Source organism: Zeugodacus cucurbitae, chromosome Y, assembly GCF_028554725.1.
Source record: "Zeugodacus cucurbitae isolate PBARC_wt_2022May chromosome Y, idZeuCucr1.2, whole genome shotgun sequence".
In the NCBI taxonomy this organism is placed as follows: domain Eukaryota; kingdom Metazoa; phylum Arthropoda; class Insecta; order Diptera; family Tephritidae; genus Zeugodacus; species Zeugodacus cucurbitae.
In genome coordinates, this window is record NC_071673.1 from 5,943,154 (window position 1) to 5,966,912 (window position 23,759).

At 33.6% G+C, this 23,759-nt stretch overlaps 2 protein-coding genes across 9 annotated transcripts in view; one reads left to right on the forward strand and one right to left on the reverse strand.

Moving 5' to 3' along the window:
* LOC128923552 (protein rtoA-like) overlaps positions 1–23,759 on the forward strand; it is a 2,411,103-nt gene that overhangs the window by 2,159,736 nt on the left and 227,608 nt on the right. The window lies entirely within an intron of this gene.
* On the reverse strand, positions 19,600–20,809 carry LOC128923559 (uncharacterized). Its single transcript, XM_054235836.1, has 3 exons — positions 20,566–20,809; positions 20,061–20,411; positions 19,600–19,987 (listed from the first exon to the last, which is right to left on the reverse strand). Exons 1-3 carry the CDS (start codon positions 20,803–20,805, stop codon positions 19,793–19,795), a joined length of 786 nt encoding a protein of 261 aa, XP_054091811.1. The 5' UTR covers positions 20,806–20,809; the 3' UTR covers positions 19,600–19,792.

A 23,759-nucleotide genomic window follows, 5' to 3' on the forward strand; every position in this document is an offset into this window, starting at 1 on the left:
TCAAAGTTATGACTGTCAACAGTGACGTGGGAGCCAAGACGCGAGTGTGCCGACTGTTTGCTTGATGACAGGAGATATTTCGTCTTGCCTTCATTCACCTCCAGACCCATTCGCTTCGCTTTATCTATGCGGGAAAAATCAGAACAAACGGCGCGGTTGTTGCTTCCGATGATATCAATATCATCGGCGTACGCCAGGAGCTGTACACTCTTGTACAAGATTGTACCTTCTCTATTTAGCTCTGCAGATCGTATTATTTTTTTCAACATCAAGTTAAAGAAGTCGCACGATAGTGAGTCACCTTGCCTGAAACATCGTTTGGTATCTAACGGCTCGGAGAGGTCCTTCCAAATCATGACGGAGCTTTTGGTGTTGCTCAACGGCAACTTACAGAGCCGTATTAGTTTTGCGAGGATACCAAATTCAGACATCGCGGATAAAGGCAGCTCCTTTTCGTGCTGTCGAAAGCAGCTTTGAAATCGACAAAAAGGTGGTATGTGTCGATCCTATTTTCACGGGTCTTCTTGAAGATTTGGCGCATGGTGAATATCTGGTCCATGATGGACTTTCCAGGTCTAAAGCCACACTGATAAGGTCCAATCAGTTTGTTGACGGTGGGCTTTAGTCTTTCACACAGCACCTGATAGAACCTTATAGGCGATATTTAGGAGGCTTATCCCACGGTAATTGGCACAGTTTGTGGGATCTCCCTTTTCATTGATTGGGCAGAGCACACTGAGATTCCAATCATCAGGCATGCTTTCTTCCGACCATATTTTGAAAAGAAGCTGATGCATGCACCTTATCTGTTCTTCGCCGCCGTAATTTCTTCATGGTCGGGTAATGGAACATCTATTCCATCGTCATCGATTGGGGAATCGGATTCGCCAACTCCTGGTGTTGTACTTTCACTGCCATTCAGCAGGTCGGAGAAGTGTTCCTTCCATAATCCCAATATGCCCTGGACATCGGTGCCCAGATTACCACCTTGGTCTCTACATGAGTGAGTGAGTTTGAGATGCCGTCCCACAGTTCCCTTATACCGAGATGCTGATGAGTGCTCTCAGAGAGCAGGAGTGCAAGTCGAGTAGAGTATTTCGTGGCTGTCTGTTGTGTTTGCAGCTTTTCGACGGCGAACCTTCCTTGTGTTTGTTGACGGGCGCTCTTTGCTGCACAGAGGCGGGTGCGTATCTTCGCTGCAACCAGACAATGGTCCGCGTCTATATTTGGTCCTCGGAGCGTACGCACGTCTAAAACACTACATGTGGATACTTGTCTTCCGTCTATCACAACGTGATCGATTTGGTTACGCGTGTTTCGATCAAGAGACAGCCAAGTAGCTTGATGTATTTTCTTATGCTGGAATCTGGTACTACAGACGACCATATTTCGGGCCCCAGCGAAGTCGATTAGCCTCAGGCCGTTTGGCGATGTTTCGTCATTGAGGCTGAATTTTTCGACTGTTCTGCCAAAGACACCTTCTTTACCCACCCTGGCGTTAAAATCGCCAAGCACGATTTTGACATCGTGGCGGGGGCAGCGCTCATAGGTGCGTTCTAGGCGCTCATAGAAAGCATCAAAGATCACATCGTCCTTCCTGGGGGACGTTGGGGCGTGGCCGCAAATCAGCGATATGTTGAAGAACCTCGCTTTTATGCGGATTGTGGCTAGACGTTCATCCACCGGGGTGAATGCCAGGACTCGGCGACGGAGTCTCTCTCCCACCTACAAATCCAAATTTGCGCTGTCGAGTTGCCCCGTTATGGTGCCGCCTAACCTAGCAGCTTGCGTGGCGATCATGTCACATTTTTTCATATATCTTACAATTTTAATCTGTCGAGTAGTTCCTGAGATATGGTTTTTGACCCATAAATGGGCGATGTCACGCCCATCTGAGTGCAGCTTCTTTCTGTAATTTATTGAATCCTTAAAATCCTTAAAATTTATTGATTCTGAGTTAAAACACTTTTAGTTATTTTCAACTTAATCTTTGTATGGGGGGTGGGCCTGTATTAACAAGTAGCTAAAACAAACGAATGCAATTTGGTTTATATAGCTTTCTTGGTATACGAGATATATATAAAGAACATATTTGTACTCCATTGTACTAAATTTTAGAATAGAAAATGGACCGATTTTGCCCATTTTCGAAAGCAACCCTCTCGCGGTGCCAAGGAACATGTGTGCCAAGATTGTTCGTCAAGATATCTAAATTTTTACTCAAGTTACAGCTTGCACAGACGGACAGACATCCGGATTTCAAATCTACTCGTCACCCTGATCACTTTGATATATATAACTCTAAACAACTAGTATAACCTGACAAGCTCAACAAGTGATTGAGCAGTATTGGTAAAACGTTGCTCTTTAGTACGCAGGAATATCCCTTGTTTTTAGGCGTGTTTGATAGCAGGAATGTACTAAAGCATTAGCAAATGGGTTTGGGTGATCATAGAGTTTAGATATATATTTCTATCTGCCGTCCTCTACTTCTTTCTTTACCATAGGGATACCAAGAACTTTATGGATATTTTCATTGCGCATGTACCATGGTAAGCACGTGATTGATCTAAGCATTTTCGATTGGAACCTTTATATTATATCAATATTAGTTGTATAGGTCGTACCCCACAGCTGAATGCCATACATCCAAATCGGCTTTATGACCGCATTGTATAAAAGCACTTTTTATTTAAAAGCCAATTTCAATTTGCAGCTCTTATCTTAATTCACGTTATTTTACTAGATATATGTTTTCTACACGTAAGCCTTCTATCTAGGTGAATACCAAGATAGGTAACTTCATTCGCTTGAGGCACTAGAATATTGTTAATTTTTACTGCCGGGCACATTTTTGGTCTTAGGGAAAATGTAACATGCTTGCACTTTTGTTCATTTACATTTATACGCCAGTTTGCTAGCAATTCTTCAACAGAACTTAAGGGCTTCGCTAATATTCTTGAAGATATAATGGGGCATTTGTTACGACTCACTAAAGCTGTGTCATCCGCAAAAGTTGATGTCAAAACAAACAACAACAAAAAAGTTGGAAGATCAGCTGTATATATGATGTATAGAGTTGGGCCTAAAACACTGCCCTGTGGTACTCCAGCCCTTATTGAACGTTCATCAGATATAAAATCACGTACTTTTACTGCAAATTTTCTATTTTTTAAATAGGACTGCAAGGTTTTATGAAATTGGAAAGGTAAACTTTTTTAATCTTATACAAAAGTCCTTCATGCCACACTTTATCAAACGCCTGAGCCACATCTAGAAATATAGCAGAACAGTACTCTCTATGTTCGAATGCCTTCCTAATTTCGTTAGTAATTCTATTTACTTGCTCTACAGTGCCATTTTTTGAACGAAAACCGAATTGGTGCGTTGGTATTACATTATTTTCGTGGAGGAAAGGAGACATCTTTGATAGTAACATATTTTCAAATATTTAGAAAGAAAGGGTAGAAGAGTGATTGGTCTGTATGAAGACGGCTATGTCAGGTCTTTCCCAGGTTTATCTATCATGACTTTTTCCATGAAATGAAGGATAGTATCCGAAACTAAAAATTGCATTATTATTTGGTAACTCAATTAGCATTTTTGGAGTAATATTATCGTGGCCTGACGTTTTTTTGTGGGTTAAGCTCTTTTATGATACTATTGTGGATGATTGTCAACTTAAAATTGTTCTTTGGGCAATTTGATTGAAATATTTTTTCTAGGTGATTTGCAGAAGAAGGGAATTTCGTTTACTTGAATTTGTACACAGTTTCTTTATATAATTTTGGGTGTTATATTCTTCCTCGCACACAGATTTCAGTTGGAGCTGAGTAGAAGGGGAACGATTTATTTGCCATTAACGTCTAGCTCGCCTTTTTTCATTTACAAGCTTTTCTATTTCATTATTAGTGATTTTTCTTCGGCTAATTGGTTTATTGTTTCTTTTTGGTGTTGCTATGACAGCTGCATTTGACATTACATCATTATATTCTCTTATATCTTCATTAATATCTCTTTTTTTTCTGTATATATTTTTCCATCAATATTAATGTGGCTACTCACATATTTTTTATATTTTAACCAGTTCGTTTTGTGAGATGTTAGACCCACTTTTGGCTCAACGAATTTGGGTTGTTCACACAACTTTATTAGTACAGGTGAATGATCAGAAGATAAGTCTGTACATGTATCAGCTATCACAAGCGATCTATTTATATTTTTGGTTACAGCGAAATCAATTAAATCTGGTATTTTATTGCGATCACTGGGCCAGTATGTGGGCTTGCAAGGAGATATTATATCAAGGTTATTGTGGTTCATAATGGTTTGGTACAACTGGCGTCCTTTCGGATTAATAAGACGTGACCCCCAGTACACGTGTTTTGCATTATAATCTCCACCTGCTAGAAATCTATGACCTAGCGTTCCAAAAAAGTCTTTAAATTTGCTATCTGTAATTTTAAAACGAGGAGGGCAGTATTAAGCCGTTAGATTTAAATCACAACCCTGATTTTTTTAACGAGTGGTTTAACCGATTTCTAACCAACACTACCGTTCCGCCATGTGCTTTTCCATCCGGGTGATTTATAATATACAGTCTAGTCTAAATCCCGGTATTTTAAAATAGTTTTTGTTTGTCAGATGAGTCTCTGATATTACATCTATATTTTTTTCAGACAGAAATCTAATAATCTCTAGTTTAAGTTGGTTAACACCGTTAGCATTCCATATACAAATGTTTAGTATGCTCATTTTTTACTTAATAAAGTTTGCAGCATTTGGGTTTGTGATTTTATTAAATCTTGGATCATGTTTTGCGTTGTAGACATGAATTGTATAATACATTGCGTAAGATTTATAATCATACTTTCAATACCACCATTTGGGAGATTTTGCGGTGGTTGCATTTGTACATTGTTGCCATTTACAACATTGGCATAGCTCCCTTGTACAGTGTTATTTTAAATATTACTAGCTTTTGGAATATCTCTATGACAACTTCGATTTCAAATCTTTATAAACAGGACAACCCCTGTAGTTGGCAGTGTGACTTCCTCCACAATTGCTGCATTTTTTATTTAAATCCTCTTTCTTGAGGGTGCATTTGGAGGTGGAATGTAAATCACCACATACCACACAAACACTGCGTAGAGTGCAAAATGATTTGATATGCCCATACTCTTGGCAGTTGGTGCATTGTACCGGACCGTTTCTTTTGTGTGGTTAAAATAATATTAATCAAAAAATCTCTTTGCTCTTTAATGCAATTCTTGGTTTTGGGTACTATCCAATTTCGTGGAAAAAGTCGCAGATCATTATGATAGGTAAGCTTGGGATGCGTAACAAAAATATGCATAAAGATCTTGATATTTTTATAGTATGGTATGGTAAAGAAGTAGATAGAGGACAGCAGAAAGAAATATATTTCTAAATATGATAAACATCCAAACTCTTTGGCAAATGCCTTGGTACATTCCTGCTTACTAAAGAGCAACGTTCTACCAAAACAGCTCAATCACATTCTTGAGCTTACTTAGTTGAAAATAGATTTAAGATTTCCATACTTAGGCTTTCAACAAAGTAGATTCAAGAAATAAAGAAATATTGAAAGAAACATTTTTTTTCAAACTTTATAACTCGCCTACAAGACGGAATAAGACACTATTAACTACAGGAATCCCCGCGTAAGTGCCTTTTCCGCTTAAGTGACAATATAAGTATTTCCGTACTTATTGTTAGGCTTTCAACAAAGTAGATTCAAGAAATAAAGAAATATTGAAGGAAAACTTTTTTTTTCAAACTTTATAACTCCCCTACAAGACGGAAACAGACACTATTAACTACAGTAATCCCCGCGTAAGTGCCTTTTCCGCTTAAGTGACAATATTTTGAGGCATCGTTGTTTTTTCTCTAAATTTACATATAAAATTCCCCGCTTAAGCGACTCTGGAAATTAAGGAAATTCGCTAAGACGCGAATGCACTGACTGTTTGTTTGATAACAGGAGATATTTTGCCTTGTCCTCGTTCACCACGAGAGGTGAATTAGCTTCGTTTCCTTATCTAGTTTGGAAAACCCAGAACACATACACGTTTTCCATACATATGTATGTATGTACTTCCTCCTTTTTGCGTGGGGTCATTAAAAATGAGTAAAATGAAGAAAATTCGAATATGAAATTATATTTTGTTAATTATGAGCTAAAACTTGATTACGACTTCTAGTCTTTGATGTCCGTTGTGTTTCTCTCTGATCATAAATGCGCCTAGAACGCTCAGAATTTGACACCCTAAGGCGAGTTAATATTTGGCCCTCCATTCCCGCGTATTTGGAGGTACTGAAATTTTGCTCAGCAAGCTGCTGCGATCGCTCGATAATCGCGCATGTGCTTGAAAAGTATTTAAGCATGAGCGCACGTTACTCGACTCTCTATCGCCATGGCGTATTTTCTTTGATTTGTAAGAAAATTTTCAGTTTATGATGAAGATTCTCCATGACGGCGTCGTTTTGATACCCTCCGAAGGGTATTTACAGAAAGTGGAGATCTATGTAAATCATTCGAGCTTTTTAAAAGGAAAACAAATTTACCTATCTTAGTACAAAGTAGTAAATTATTTGCTCAATAGCTACTCGAGTCATTAATCTGTTTGAATAGACGTTACAATATATTATTTATTGAAAAAATTAAAATAGGATGTATTTAGTTCTTTAAAGAACTGGTGTTTCGTTTTGATCATTTTTCATTTTCCTAAAATATTCAGAGTGGCAGCTCTGATGTGTTTATGTTTTTAGGTGAATTGTAATTTAGCGTTGTGAGATTGAAAACAAAAACTCTAAGATATGTAGGTAGGCTGGAAAATAGTAGGTATATGCATATGCGGGTATCTTGTATGTACGTGTACTGTTAATATTTTAAAGATAATTGTAATACATGTGATATTTTTTACTGAAGTTAGTACCCTCAAATAGAGCAATGAATATTCTGGAAAAGTTATTGAAATATGTAATCATATGATAAAATATTTTTGTATTAAAAATGGAGTTGTTCAAATAAATAATAATAAGCTATCGATTTGACAGTTAATATGCTATCAACTTTTGCCTGTCGAGTTGCCCCGTTATGGTGCCGCCTAACCTAGCAGCTTGAGTAGCGACCAAGTCATACATTTCAAATATCTTACAATTTTTAAACTTGTGATATCTTTCGAATGGAATATCCAAATTGAATAATTCAAAAAGTTATATAATGATATTGAAGCACATTTAAACATGAAGTCATTTGTTGTGAGAAGCATTATTTGCAAAGTATAAATAAAAACGCGTTTATAGCGGTGACATTTATATATTTCAATACTTATTGTGACAAAACTATAATAGTTAGACATATGTATGTAAATTAATTTCTTGACCTTATGTAAAAGGTTTTTAATAAATAAAAAACGAGTGTTTAGTCAAGCGACCGAAAAACGTCCGAGTCTTGGAAGAGACTGTTCTTTTATCTTTATTTTACTTACTTTTATACAATCTTGTTCTTAAGGCTAAGTACAAATATTCTTACAATCTAATAGTCATCTTTTAAACATATGTTCCACTTTAGATGCGCTACATGTGGTAAATGAAAGGTTCATCTTACAATCTAATGTGTGTGACGAATGTCCACTTAAGACCACGTGTGGTAAGTGAAAAGATCATCTTACAATCTAATGTGTACAACGAGTGTGTAACACGATTCTTAATAGTAGATGTGCCAATGACATATTGGACACATTTGTTTCGTAGTTCAAATTGTAAATATCTTATCGGTGGTGTTAACTCCCCCACCTCTAAATTGAAGCGTCCCGATTCAAAGAGGAATAGTACTTGATCCTTTCCATCATTTGATCAATAGGTTGGGCTTGCTCTTGCATTGGAATTTGTTCAATGTTAACTTTAACTTGTGTGCTCTTATTTTTTTTGTATTTACAGGTTATCAATATTACTACTATAAGGCCCACAATTGTTATCAGACAGTAATTTATCATTTTACTTTTTTTTTGCCTCATGTCTGAGTTCTGTTATTTCTTGAATATTTTCAATGTTTTGAAAATGTATTTCTTCCATACTTAAATTCTTTGTGATTGTAATATTAATTACTTTAACTGGATTTGGTAATAATTTTATAGTGAGAGGTTTACGATGTCTATAGACTAAGTTATCAATTTTAACATTACAATTTTCAAATTTTATTAAATAATTACCGTTAATAGTAAGGTTGTTAGAGTTACAGTTATGATAAATGGTTTTATTTTTTGCATTGATTACATAAATATGGTTTGTATCCATTTCTATTACTTTTGATTGGTTAACATTTTGAGCCTAAAAGATTTTAAGATTTGATATTATCTTTATGAATTGTTCTGTTTCTGTTTTGTATTTTAATTTTATTTCCTAAGTCTTCTACTACTATTTGTTTTTTATATTTGGGGTTTAATTTATTTCTTTCTCCAAATATTTTCTCATATGTTATATCTCCCCTTTGATAGCTTTTTTGAAGCCTTTTCTTGTTATGACATTCCAGCATTTTTTCTTGGGCATTCTGTAACACATCTTTCATATTTTGGTGTGGTTCTTTATTAAATAAAATAGTGCAGGGCTGTTTGCCTGTTACTGAATGAATTGTTTTATTGTACTGTTGAACTGCTCTCATAATTGATTCAAAATTACTTATTAAGCTGTGTTCTTGTTTTAAACATCTAGAAATTTCTATTAGTGTTGAATGAACTCTTTCTATTTGTCCATTACTTGTACTGTGGCGTGGTGTACAATAATAAATTTGTATGTTTATCCTCTCCATTAAAGACTTGAACTGTATCGTACTTAAGCCTGGTTCATTATCGATAACTATACTTTTAACATCTGGAAATGTTTGTAATAGTTCTAAAACTTTTTCTTCTAAATTTGATTTATCCTCTATATATTTGACTATTAGAAATTTTTAATATGAATCAATACACGTAAGAAATTTAAGTTTTTGTGCGAAAAAGATATCTATATGAAGTTGTTCTCCCTCTTTCTCTGGTATTGGTGCTTCCCCTATTGGGATTAATTTCGGATGTCTTTCGTATTTATTATTATTACATATGTTACAATTTTTCGCATATTGCTTAAACTGTTTTATCATTAAAGGCCAATAATACTGCTGCCTAATTTGTGCTAAATTTTCCCTATAATTTCTATGTGCTCTATTGTGTGTTTGCTCAATTATCGTTCCCTGATCTTCTTTATTGCTTATATCGTTAGGGAATAGCTTAGTATATAGAAATTTTACTGTGGGAAATGTATCCTTCAAAATGTTTTTTATAGCATATAGCACCTCAGGTGTGCAAAATATTCCTGTAAATACTTTTGGGCTCACATATTCTTTTAGAATATCAATTATGTTTTCTGGTCTATCATACTCAATTAGAAATCGTTTATTATTAAAAGAGGAAATCGTCTCTAAGACAGTAATTCTTGCTCCATTATCAATTACTATTTGTTGCTTAAAGTGATTCAAAGGTTTTTTTGTTTCAAGAATTTGATACTCATCGCTACTTTCTGCAGAGTGTTGGGTTTCTATTAGTGAATCACCTGAGTCGCTCGACTCACATGAACTATTTAAATTATTTAAGATTTGTCTTGATAGTGCATCAGCAACTGGTTTATAAATTATTTTTATAGAAAACTCCTCTATAAAAGCTCTCCATCTTTTCATTTTAACATTAGGATTTTTTTCGGACATTGCAAATGCTAGTGGTTGATGATCCGTGTGAATTTCTAAATCTTTTACTGCATAAAGGTAATGGCGTAATGCTTTTAATGCCCAAACTATGGCGAATAATTCTTTCTCGTTTGTCGCATAATTTTCTTCGGTAGAATTAAGTGTCTTCGAAATAAATGTAATAGGTCTTCCGTCTTGGCATAAGACTGCCCCTACAGCAACATTGGATGCATCAGTAGTTAAAATTAATTTTTTCTCGAAATTTGGTTGAACTAATTCAATTTGTTCCTGCAACGCTCTTTTTAAGGTTTCACAGGCTGCTATGCCTTCTTGTTCAAGATTAATAATTGTTTTCTTAGACATATACTGCGAAATTTGACCATTTTCCCCCTTTAAGTGTTTTGTTAATGGTTTAGCAATTGTTGCATAATTCTCTATAAATTTCCTATAGTATCCCGTTAATCCTAAAAATCCTCTAAGTTGTCGTAACGTCTTAGGATATGGGTAATTTTTTATTGTTTCTACTTTTTTGGGATCAGTTTTTACAACCTTATGAGATACAACGTATCCTAAAAATTCAACTTCGGTTTCTATAAATTTTGATTTTTCTATAGATATTTTCATATGTGCTTTTTCGAGGGTTTTCACTATATATTTCAAATGGAATATATGTTCTTCTAGGGTTTTTGAGTATACTATTATGTCATCAACATATACGTGACAAAATTTTCCTATACATTCGTGTAATATATTATTCATTGCTCTCTGAAATATACTTGGAGCATTTTTAAGTCCGAATGGCATTCTTAAATATTCATATTTTCCGTTATTTACAGAAAATGCTGTTTTCTCTATGTCCTTTTGCTCCATCAATATCTGATGAAATCCAGACTCTAAATCTATTGTGGAAAAGTATTTCGATTCTCCCAGATTAAAGAGAATCACCTCAGGATTAGGCATTGGATATCTGTCGGTTATAGTTTTTTCATTTATTTTTTTAAAGTCAATGACCATTCTTAATTTCGGACTTCCGTCTTCATTTATTCCTTTTTTAGGAACGACCCAAACGGGAGAATTATATGGGCTTTTACTATGCCGTATAATTCCTTTTTCTAGCAAACTTTCGATTTCCTTATTAACAAAATTATTCGCAGATATTGAATAAGGATATTGTTTTGACCATATAGGTTTATCATCCTCAGTCCTAATTTCTGCTTTAATATCTGTTCTAAAAGGTAAATCCATGTTCACGTTTTGATGATGATGATTAATTATTTTAATAACATCCTTTCTTAACAGTGGGATGCAGATATGTTTTGTTTCCTTATCGTTACAAGATAATTCGTTAGACATTTCAAAATTATTTATTTTTAAAATATTATGAGCATTTGCTTCATTTATTATTTGTTTATTCGTAGTATCATTTCTTATTTCATTTTGGCATGATACATTTTTTTCGATAATCTTGCCAGTATTATCTTTGATAGGTGTCTCAAGATGTTTTCGTCCCAAGGGGTTTACTATAATTAAATCATTAAGAAAATTTATTTTCTCTGTTTTATTATCCCCGTAAATCAATGTTCTGTTTGGGATATCAATCGTGGCTCCGATTTTATTTAAGAAATTAATTCCAATTAAAAGATAGCTTTCTAAATTGTCAATTTCATAAAAACGTTCCTGTATACCCAACAGATTGATATTATGAAAGTGTTTTATTATAGTTGAACCATGAATGGTTCTTACTCTCTTCTTAATTACTAAAATGTTTTTATTATGATAAATTCCAGACCGTATATATGAGCTGGTTGCCCCTGTATCTATAATAATTCTAAAGATTTGCCCCGTTTTTGTATCGGTTTTAATAACATAAGGCAAATCTGAGTTTACCCTAAAAAATGGTTCTCACCAATATTATTTATTCTTTGAATTTTTGGCTGAGGTTGTGTGCTTATTTGTGCACTTTCAATTAACCTCTTTGGTATATTGGTTGGTCGATAATTGGTCTGCCAATTATACCTGTTACTTCTAACATCTGGTTGGTTTATTTTCATAGCACTGGGCCTATTTGTTAATTGGATTGATTGATCCACTTCCATTGGTTCTGTATGATTGGAATATATCTGGTATGAATTATTTTGGTTGAAATTCCTTTGAGGGTACCTTAAATTATTCTGAAAATGCGGATATCTTCGATTAGCTTGAGGCTGGTTTCGTGAACCAATTTCATGGTTGTTTTTAGTAAATTGCAAAGCAAATTGGGATCGCAATTGGTTTGAATGAAGTTCTTGTGCTTTTGCAAGAGCATTTGGCAAATCGGTAGGTGTCAACGTAAATAAAATTTGGTTTAAAGGATAATTTAAACCTGTTATAAACGTTCTAAGCGCGGTTTCGCGGTTCTTTATATTCAATTGTTTCGTGATCTCGGAATTCGTTCCGTGTGTCATAATGGTTTTATTAATTAATAATGTTAATTTCTGATTAACTTCATTATAGTAATCAATTAAGGATTTTGATCCTTGTCGCATAATACTCATCTCTTGGTCAATCACATGAATTGGCCTTCTATCTGCATACGCAAAATCTAATCTAGAGAATATGGCTTCTAGGTTTAATACTGTGCCATGATTAGTTAAGATGTCGTTGGCATTGCCTACAATTTTGTTTCGCAATATCGTTAGCGCCCCAAAATATCTCCTACTTCCTTCTATATAGAGACTCATAGAATTTTTTGCAGCTTCTCTCCAGCTGACATAAGATTTGCCAGAGAATTCTGGTAAAGACTTTATTATATCTAAATTTTCATTGCATGATATAGAATCGTTAATTTTCTGAGTTTCATACTCAGTTACATTTGTTGCATTAGTTAATGCTTTTAATTGATTATTCAACTGATCTATCTCAGTTCTTAAATTACTAGTTTGTGTAGCTATTATTCTAGCTATATCTTCTACTGTAAAATTATTGACTGCCATTTTATCTTTTATTTATTTTATTTTTTTTTTCAATTGTTTCTTTCTTTATTACCTATAGTTTCTGTTTATTAAATATTTATTGTTTTGATCCTTTCTGGGAAAGGATACTCTTTTATTCTGGAGGGTCTGGGGTTCAGAATCGCAGAATTGAGTTTATATTATAAACCGGAGGGATTATAAATATTTATAATAATTACTACTAACTTGTTGTTGTTGAAGTTGTTGTTATTGCTCTGCCTTTGGGGGTTGGAGCTGCTCCTTCAATTGCCAACTTATTTCTATGAGTTGACTTTATATCTTACGCACTTTAAAAGTATGTTGTTGTTCTTTTTATTAAAATTAAATTATTTATTTATCCACTTGATTTTGTAAATGGATTGTTCCAAGAAATTGTGTGTGATGTATCACTTTTTTAAAACAATTTAGTTGCAAATTTAAATATTTCGTTTTGTTTGCTGTTTTTTTTTTCGAAAATGGATTGATTGTGTTTTTTTTTTCACGTTGCTTTAGTCACAAATCTTGTCTGGCTTATAACTTTATAACTTGCGCACTTTAAAAATATGTTGTTGTTGTTCTTTTTATTAAAATTAAATTATTTATTTATCCACTTGATTTTGTAAATGGATTGTTCCAAGAAACTGTGTGTGATGTATCACTTTTTTAAAATAATTTAGTTGCAAATTTAAATATTTCGTTTTTTTTGCTGTTTTTTTCGAAAATGGATTGATTGTGTTTTTTTTTATTTTTATTTTTTTTTTTTTCTTTTCTCGCGATTTCGCAATACTTGTTTGCGTTTGTTTGTTTTTAAACCGAACCGTTTAAAACATTTTGGTCCATAGGAGTTTTTTATTCCTCCTGGCAGGATCGCCAATTAATTTCTTGACCTTATGTAAAAGGTTTTTAATAAATAAAAAACGAGTGTTTAGTCAAGCGACCGAAAAACGTCCGTGTCTTGGAAGAGACTGTTCTTTTATCTTTATTTTACTTACTTTTATACAATCTTGTTCTTAAGGCTAAGTACAAATATTCTTACAATCTAATAGTCATCTTTTAAACATATGTTCCACTTTAGATGCGCTACATGTGGTAAATGAAAGGTTCATCTTACAATCTAATGTGTGTGACGAATGTCCACTTAAGACCACGTGTGGTAAGTGAAAAGATCATCTTACAATCTAATGTGTACAACGAGTGTGTAACACGATTCTTAATAGTAGATGTGCCAATGACATATTGGACACATTTGTTTCGTAGTTCAAATTGTAAATATCTTATCGGTGGTTTTAACTTGTATGTATGCTGTCGCGACATGTTTTATAATTACATGATCTGAAAATGTGTAGTACATTATTTTGTTCTATAATCAATAATAATAATTGTAGTATGGATCCATAACTTTTTTGCAAAATTTAATATCGCCTATGTTCACCACAGGTAGTGTAGCTTTTCAACAATGAAAGAATTGTTCAAATCGGTCAAGTAGTTTCGGAGCCTATTTAATGCAAACAAACAATCATATGTTTCCTCTTTATAATAGTAGTATAGATTGTATCTTCTCTAATTAGATATGCAGCTCGTACTATTTTCTTTTGCTATAGATTGAATCATGATTTCTGAAAACTCACACATAGGTACCAACCGTTATCCATACTCGTGTACCTTGTCTGTTCTTCGCCCCCGAATTTGAATAGTTCGGGCGGCAATCCATCGGCTCCGTCTCTTCGTTGGTTTTCAAGCAGGCTATTATTTATTCCATCATCATTGATTGGAAAATCCGGTTCGCTATCTCTTGGTGTCACACTCTCACTTACATTCAGAAGGTGAAAAGTGTTAAGGTTAGGTGCGAAAAGTTGCGGATGTATTTCCAATCGTCAAAATAATAATAGCCTTTGAATTAACTATTTTTAAGTTCAAACTCATCATAATTGGGCTAAGGAAGCTTGGAAAGAACGATAAATCGTCTTTATTTCAATCTGTGTACACAGAGCGAAATGGCCACCTAAAATGCCCTGTAAATTAGAACAAAGTTTAGAAGATTCCTCTTAAATTTCTCTCCAATAAGATGTCCATCTTATTATTACTGGATATCACTTCTTAATAAAAATGTGAAGATAAAACGTTAAACTAAGGTGAAAACCTTTTCAATATAATTTAGGAGATGACGCTTAGAATTTAGATGATATCCTTTTCAGTGAAATTTAATAGATAACCTATGAAACTAAGGTGAAAACCTTTTCAATATTATTAAGAAGGTGACCCTTAGAATTAAGAGGAAACGCTTCTTAATAAAATCAAGTAGATAACCCGTAAAACTAAGCAGAAACTCTCCTTAACATAAATAAGATGGGAAGTCTTAATTATTATTGGAACATCATCTTAATTTTAACAAGCCGATGATCTTATCAATTTGATGTTATTTTCCCCTTAATTGAAATTAATACTTTCTGAAAATAAATATAATACGAGTTTTTTTATAACTTTTTTTATTTTTTAATTCAGCATTAGCATAACTATAGCTAGTTTAAATACTTATGTATATATAATTAAAATTGACTTTACATACTTCCTGGTAATTTTTATAACATAAATAATTGACAAACTTGTAATTGTATGAAAGGTATTTTTACCAATATTTTTTAGCTCTTATAACTTTAAGACCATTATTTAAAACATAAAAATCTATTGGCGGACCATCTAAAGAATCAAATTTGATGAGAGTGTAATTATGTTTTTCACTGCCAACCAAATATGATTGAAATCTCTCAGAAAAATTTAGACAACTATGACTTTTCACTACAATACTAATATTATTTTCGCTTATTAAGAAATCGCATATTTCGTAAATAAGAAAACTGTCTTTAGTAACTGAAACAATGTGTCCAATTTTGAACGTTTTTCCTCGGAAAATAACGGAATCTGTTTTTTTATATGAATTCAAATCGGATAAATTTAATGATGAAATGTAAATTTCTTTTGTAATAGGACATTGTTCTTTACAAACAAATTTTGAAATGATTTCAACATTGGCAATAATTGATTCCCATACCCCTTCACTTTCAAAAAATTGTTTTATTTGAAAAGGTATGTCATTCAATACTATTTCTGCTTTAGCGCTAGTTAAAGTCGGATTATTATTTAAAATAATTCCAGACAATTCATTGCTTATTACATATTTTTGCGGATGTTTAAAATGCTTCAAGTTTTCCAATTCTTTAAGAAACTTATACTCAGAATCCACATTTTTAAATGGTTCAGATAAATTTCTCAATATTTCATTAGATAGGACTTTATTTTCAAAATTTTGAATCAACGGGTTAACCATTTCTACTATTGGAGCCATAATACGTTCTTTTATAGATTTTTGAATACTAAGAACGTCTTTTCTCGAAAAATGTGGATGATTGTGCAGTTCAAGAGTAAATTCAAGAACAGAATGCTTGAAGTTTGCAAGACTTGGAAGGGGATACTCATCACGATACTGTAATTGTGTAAGTGGTTCTTGAGAAACTAAAGATTGACCTAAATCATTATTTACCGAGGAAAAACTCACAGTTTTATGCTTTTCTAAGTGCTTTCGAAACCTATACACATTGTGAAATATTTGATTGCAATTTTCCTTTTTGCAAACATATTTTGCTATGGTCATGATCTTCCTTTAAATGATTTATAAGTAAACATGAAGTTAAGTGGGGTTTGTGACATAAATAGCAAGCAAATTTGGACATTTTTAACAATTAAAAAGAAAAGAAAGAAAATAAAAAATTAGTTATCTAACTTGCTGAGTAAATTTGAAACTGAAGGAAAATCTTCAGACTTAAGCCCAAAAAAGTATTGTTCTAAAAATACCCAAACTTGCTTGCTATTATGGGAATATTCAATTTGGAATACATAACTTAACTTAATAATACAGTCGACGCATTTCATTAAAGTTGGGCACTTCCACTTAAGCCCGTCGTAAAATAAAGGGTGATTTTTTAAGAGCTTGATAACTTTTTAAAAAAAAAAAACGCATAAAATTTGCAAAATCTCATCGGTTCTTTATTTGAAACGTTAGATTGGTTCATGACATTTACTTTTTGAAGATAATTTCATTTAAATGTTGACCGCGGCTGCGTCTTAGGTGGTCCATTCGGAAAGTCCAATTTTGGGCAACTTTTTCGAGCATTTCGGCCGGAATAGCCCGAATTTCTTCGGAAATGTTGTCTTCCAAAGCTGGAATAGTTGCTGGCTTATTTCTGTAGACTTTAGACTTGACGTAGCCCCACAAAAAATAGTCTAAAGGCGTTAAATCGCATGATCTTGGTGGCCAACTTACGGGTCCATTTCTTGAGATGAATTGTTCTCCGAAGTTTTCCCTCAAAATGGCCATAGAATCGCGAGCTGTGTGGCATGTAGCGCCATCTTGTTGAAACCACATGTCAACCAAGTTCAGTTCTTCCATTTTTGGCAACAAAAAGTTTGTTAGCATCGAACGATAGCGATCGCCATTCACCGTAACGTTGCGTCCAACAGCATCTTTAAAAAAATACGGTCCAATGATTCCACCAGCGTACAAACCACACCAAACAGTGCATTTTTCGGGATGCATGGGCAGTTCTTGAACGGCTTCTGGTTGCTCTTCACCCCAAATGCGGCAATTTTGCTTATTTACGTAGCCATTCAACCAGAAATGAGCCTCATCGCTGAACAAAATTTGTCGATAAACACATTTCGAACCGAACACTGATTTTGGTAATAAAATTCAATGATTTGCAAGCGTTGCTCGTTAGTAAGTCTATTCATGATGAAATGTCAAAGCATACTGAGCATCTTTCTCTTTGACACCATGTCTGAAATCCCACGTGATCTGTCAAATACTAATGCATGAAAATCCTAACCTCAAAAAAATCACCCGTTATAAAGAATTCTGATATACTTGTATAGTCCTCACCTACTGCAATGATGTAAGGCTGCAAATGCTGTTTTTCAATCGCGTATTGCTCAATTTTGGACGAAATCTTTGGTAATATATCATTTGGTGTAGTTGCTAGTATTATAAACTCTGATTGAGCGTCACCAATCGTTGGTTTGTGGGTTTTACTCCGACGCTGTGGTTGAAGAACCGCATGGAGCAGTAACAACACAATGCAATATTTAGAATCTGGAATTATAAATTAATCCAATATATAAATATTTTAATATTGTTTTTCATGTTTTTTTACCATTTGATAAATCTTTGTAAATGAGTTTCGAAAGTAGTAACTCTCGGCTGGCTTGGTCTTTTACTTCCGCATTTAAGACAGGAAGGATTACTTTATAAAACTTGTCAAGTTTTAAGAACAACTCGTTTCCAATATCTGGATGCATGTCATTAAAATCAATATCAACCTGTTATAATTGAATAATGTTTAATTTGTAAATAAATACTTTGTGCTTTTTTCTTACCAATTCGTAACCGTTAAAGTCATTGTAGCGCGGCCAGTCTGCTAGCAAATCCGATAGAGATCCCTTACATTTATTTCTAAACGTGCATGTATCTAACCAAAACTTTTTAACTTTTTCCCAAGGTGTGCAGTTATGTGCCAACCAACACTTTTTTTCCAAAACGTTATCTGCAGTGCAAGAAGTTAAATTAAATATTGTTAAAACTACAAATTATTTTATAAAGTAGGAGTAAAAAGTATTGCACACCGTCAAAAACATCTTCATAAGCTTCCTGTTGTTGTTGAAGTTGTTGTTATTGCTCTGCCTTTGGGGGTTGGAGCTGCTCCTTCAATTGCCAACTTATTTCTATGAGTTGACTTTATATCTTACGCACTTTAAAAGTATGTTGTTGTTCTTTTTATTAAAATTAAATTATTTATTTATCCACTTGATTTTGTAAATGGATTGTTCCAAGAAATTGTGTGTGATGTATCACTTTTTTAAAACAATTTAGTTGCAAATTTAAATATTTCGTTTTGTTTGCTGTTTTTTTTTTCGAAAATGGATTGATTGTGTTTTTTTTTCACGTTGCTTTAGTCACAAATCTTGTCTGGCTTATAACTTTATAACTTGCGCACTTTAAAAATATGTTGTTGTTGTTCTTTTTATTAAAATTAAATTATTTATTTATCCACTTGATTTTGTAAATGGATTGTTCCAAGAAACTGTGTGTGATGTATCACTTTTTTAAAATAATTTAGTTGCAAATTTAAATATTTCGTTTTTTTTGCTGTTTTTTTCGAAAATGGATTGATTGTGTTTTTTTTTTATTTTTATTTTTTTTTTTTTTCTTTTCTCGCGATTTCGCAATACTTGTTTGCGTTTGTTTGTTTTTAAACCGAACCGTTTAAAACATTTTGGTCCATAGGAGTTTTTTATTCCTCCTGGCAGGATCGCCAATTAATTTCTTGACCTTATGTAAAAGGTTTTTAATAAATAAAAAACGAGTGTTTAGTCAAGCGACCGAAAAACGTCCGAGTCTTGGAAGAGACTGTTCTTTTATCTTTATTTTACTTACTTTTATACAATCTTGTTCTTAAGGCTAAGTACAAATATTCTTACAATCTAATAGTCATCTTTTAAACATATGTTCCACTTTAGATGCGCTACATGTGGTAAATAGTAACTCTCGGCTGGCTTGGTCTTTTACTTCCGCATTTAAGACAGGAAGGATTACTTTATAAAACTTGTCAAGTTTTAAGAACAACTCGTTTCCAATATCTGGATGCATGTCATTAAAATCAATATCAACCTGTTATAATTGAATAATGTTTAATTTGTAAATAAATACTTTGTGCTTTTTTCTTACCAATTCGTAACCGTTAAAGTCATTGTAGCGCGGCCAGTCATGTCATTAAAATCAATATCAACCTGTTATAATTGAATAATGTTTAATTTGTAAATAAATACTTTGTGCTTTTTTCTTACCAATTCGTAACCGTTAAAGTCATTGTAGCGCGGCCAGTCTGCTAGCAAATCCGATAGAGATCCCTTACATTTATTTCTAAACGTGCATGTATCTAACCAAAACTTTTTAACTTTTTCCCAAGGTGTGCAGTTATGTGCCAACCAACACTTTTTTTCCAAAACGTTATCTGCAGTGCAAGAAGTTAAATTAAATATTGTTAAAACTACAAATTATTTTATAAAGTAGGAGTAAAAAGTATTGCACACCGTCAAAAACATCTTCATAAGCTTCCTGGGTAACAGGATTGGCTTTGTTTTCCAACTTTATGGCATTAGCCCAACGCGAGAACAATTTACCACTCGGATTCTTTTTTCCCATTTTTCTTTCCAAAAAGTAAAATTCCTAATATATAAGAGTAACAAAAAAATGTTGTAAGTTTTTAGTAGTTATAATCGAATTCTTGCAATTACCTTACCTTCTTTTCTTTAGGAAATACCGCAACAATTTCATTCGCCCATTCCCTCATATCTGAGTATTGCATTTTGCGTCCTAAACCAATATAGTTGTCAACGATGCAATGTGTTAAATTTTTTTGGTTTCTACTGTCCAAGTAGCCATGTTTTTCTTGATAACTTAAAGCAAGTTGTCCCTTTACTGATGTTTTTAAAAGCTCGCGTAGATTGAAATTCTTCGTTTGAGGCGAACAAGGTAGCATACTACATTCTCCCGATTTGACGGAAGACAAATCACTGGATATTTTTTTCAGCCAATCTAAGACTTCGGTGTTTGCAGTTTGTGTCTCTTGGTCACAAATAAATGGAATACCCTTAAAAACAGAATCCACACACTAACTTTCAAATTAAAATTACTTAAAATTTGGCTTTTAGAGCAAAATTAAAGTTTTTTCTTGGGCGATTACTTGTGTTGTGCATAGCTCTATAAACAGAATTGATAATTTAAAAATAAAGGAATCATCTTACCTTTTTTGTTCGCCACTCCCTCAAACCGGCTTTAAATTTTATGCGTTCTCCGAAATATTTTGCGTCACATCTATTGAAAAAAGCGTCAACGTCGTCAATTTGCATTTTCTCAAGAATGAGAAAGGAATTAACCCCCCGTTCAATCAGGGTATCAATTATTTCATTTAGCAAGCCCCAAGATTTTAATAATTCCAAGAATTCATCGTTTCCTTGGCTTGGTTCACCATATATATCGCACATTTTGAATATAATATAATAATACAACTAATATAATAATACAACTAGCACGCAATACAACACAAGAGCAACTGAAATGTGACACTTCACAACTTCACAAAAAAGCAACGGGATAAAAAGAAAATCACTGTCGCCAAGTAAAATTTTTCTAAGTTAGCTGATGCAATATATGTACATACATACATTAATTTGTACGTATGTACGCACAACAAAGCAACGGGATAAAAAGAATATCACTGTCGCCAATTTTTTTTTCTTAAATTGGCTGATGCAATATACAAACATTAATATGTATGTATGTACGCATTTTGAGACGTTAATAGCAAATTTTAAATTAATAAGAACTCTTTTTAAAATAAAAGGTTTTTCTTTTTAATAAATTTAATAAGGTTCTAGTAAAAATAAGTGGATGTCCTTATTGATTTGCTCTTTAATAGTTTTCTCATAAAAACAAGTAGATTTCTTCTTACCATTGAATTTTTTGACAAAATTACAAAAACAAATTAATAAATAAGAAGTTATCTTTTTATTTTCAGCCGGTTTTCTTTTCAATAGATTTTAGAAGAAATTTAAGCTACAATTAAGAAGACATTCTAGTAAAATTTTCTTCAATTTTTCCCCCCCCTAGCTCTCCTCGCCCTAAAAGCTTTTTTAGAAGTCAATCTTATTGATTATAGGTGAAGTTTTTGGCTCTGTGTACGGTTTATTAGAGTATACATTATAAGTTTTTTTCTAATTATAATGGCAGTGAAAAAATAATCTGTACTAAATTGGTTGATAATTTGCTTTTTTCTTACATTATTATACTCTCGCAAACTGTTGCACAGAGTATAATAGTTTTGTTCACATAACGGTTGTTGGTGTCACCAAGAAATATAAGAGTTAGATATGGGGTTATATATACATAAATGATCAGGATGACGAGTGGATTTGAAATCCGGATGTCTGTCCGTCCGTGCGTCTGTCCGTCTGTCCGTCTGTCCGTGCAAGCGATAATTCGAGTAAAAACTAAGATATCTTAATAAAACTTGGAACACATGTTCCTTGGCACCCTGAGGAGGTTGCTTTCGAAAATGGGCAAAATCGGTTCACTGCCACGCCCACAAAATGGCGGAAACCGAAAACCTATACAGTGTCATAACTAAGCCATAAATAAAGTTCTGAAAATTAAATTTGGAACATAGGATCCCATTAGGTAGGGGCACATTTGGATGTAATTTTTTTGGGGAGGTGGGCGTGGTCCCGCCCTCAAATTGGTTTTTTGTACATATATCGGAAACCAATAGAGCTATATAAACCAAACATTCTGCAGCCGTTTTGTTTAGCCACTTCTTAATAAAGTCTAAAAATGAAAGAAATCGGATAATAACCACGCCCACCTCCCATACAAAGGTTAGGTTGAAAATTACTAAAAGTGTGTTAACTCACTAACGAAAAACGTCAGAAACACTATATTTCACACAAGAAATGGCAGATGAAAGCTGCACTCAGATCTTTTTACAAAATGGAAAATGGGCGTGGCGTCGCCTACTTATGGGTCAAAAACCATATATCAGGAACTACTCGACCGATTTCAATTAAACTTGGTTTGTAAAAGTTTCCTTACATCTCAATGATATGCTGTGAAAATAGGCCAATTCGCTTTACAACCACGCCTACTTACTATATACCAGAACTTTGAAGACGATCTGAATCGTTTACTTTACAATATATAAAGTAAGCACTAGTGAAGATATCGGGGCAGAACTTTGCACAAATACTATGTTTATAGTGTGGCAGCCCATTCTAAAAATCGCCGAAATCGGACCAAAGGTTTTTAAGGCCCCATATATCGAACACAAGGACCTCGGTGCTTCTAGTCTAATATTATATTTTCCAACTTTCAATGGACTTTATACAATATATATGACGAATATGTGGGTCAAATTGTGTATTAGGGGCCATAAATTACGTCACACCTTGAAGGGGGGAAGGCTATTATTCAGAAGTGACATTGTGTGACAAGGGGCAGGGTGTGGTCAAAACTTTGTGACATCACATTTCAAAATTTAGGGCAATATCTTTTCCCGCTCTGCTGCGCTCCTGGGTGCTAGAGGACTGGCTGCTCTGTACCACGCCGATCACACAGCAGCATAATTAAGTATCTATTATTTCTTGACTAGTCATTCGTTGTCTCTGTACTTTAATATTTAACTAAATGTTGATTTTATTAAAGACTAGCTGACCCGGCGAACTTTGTACCGCCTAACAGTCAATGAATGTGGTGTTACAGATAAGCATAACTTTATGATTTTTTGAAAGCAATACAATGAATACATATAATATTTATAGCGGCCCGGTACGTGCTTCGCTACGTATAAAGTGAAATATTAAATCAAACTCATTTATAAAAAAAAAAATATATATTTAATTATTTGCTAGCTATCCAAAACATTTGGATAAACAATATTTTTTGTATGAATAAACAAACGGCTAGGGATACCGACTTTGGAACAGGCAACATAAAGTTGGACATGTGAAAAACATGATTCCTCCAAATTCACACCACAAACGTTAAGTGTTTGCCCTTGAGCTTTGTTGATGGACATCGCAAATGATAAACGCACAGGATATTGTAATCGTTTGAATTCAAGGCATATCAGTTGGAATCATAGGGATACGCGGTATTAAACAAACTTCTCCTTTTGATTTACCAGTTAAGATAGTAGCTTCAATCAAATTTGGCAATACATTTTTCACTGCCAATCTGGTGCCATTACACAGTTTGTACAAAAATTGTTCGGTACAGTGATCAATCCGTTGGTTCTGTCGATTTGTATTTTGCCATCACCAATTTGTAACAATTGTTTTGAAAACTCATGGGCAGCTGGATCATTTTGTAGGTGAATACGCATATTAATGGTCAGTGTCAATTTTTGTACATATCTTCAAAGAACTGATGCCTTCAAACCGGCATT

What these genes read in the sequence shown, in the direction of transcription:
- LOC128923559 (XM_054235836.1), bottom strand. Translation starts at nt 20,805, where the DNA reads ATGTGCGATATATATGGTGAACCAAGCCAAGGAAACGATGAATTCTTG. An exon ending in GGGAGTGGCGAACAAAAAAG is followed by an intron (nt 20,412 to 20,565) that starts GTAAGATGATTC and finishes TCTGTTTTTAAG; the next exon opens with GGTATTCCATTTATTTGTGA. An exon ending in TATTTCCTAAAGAAAAGAAG is followed by an intron (nt 19,988 to 20,060) that starts GTAAGGTAATTG and finishes CTTATATATTAG; the next exon opens with GAATTTTACTTTTTGGAAAG.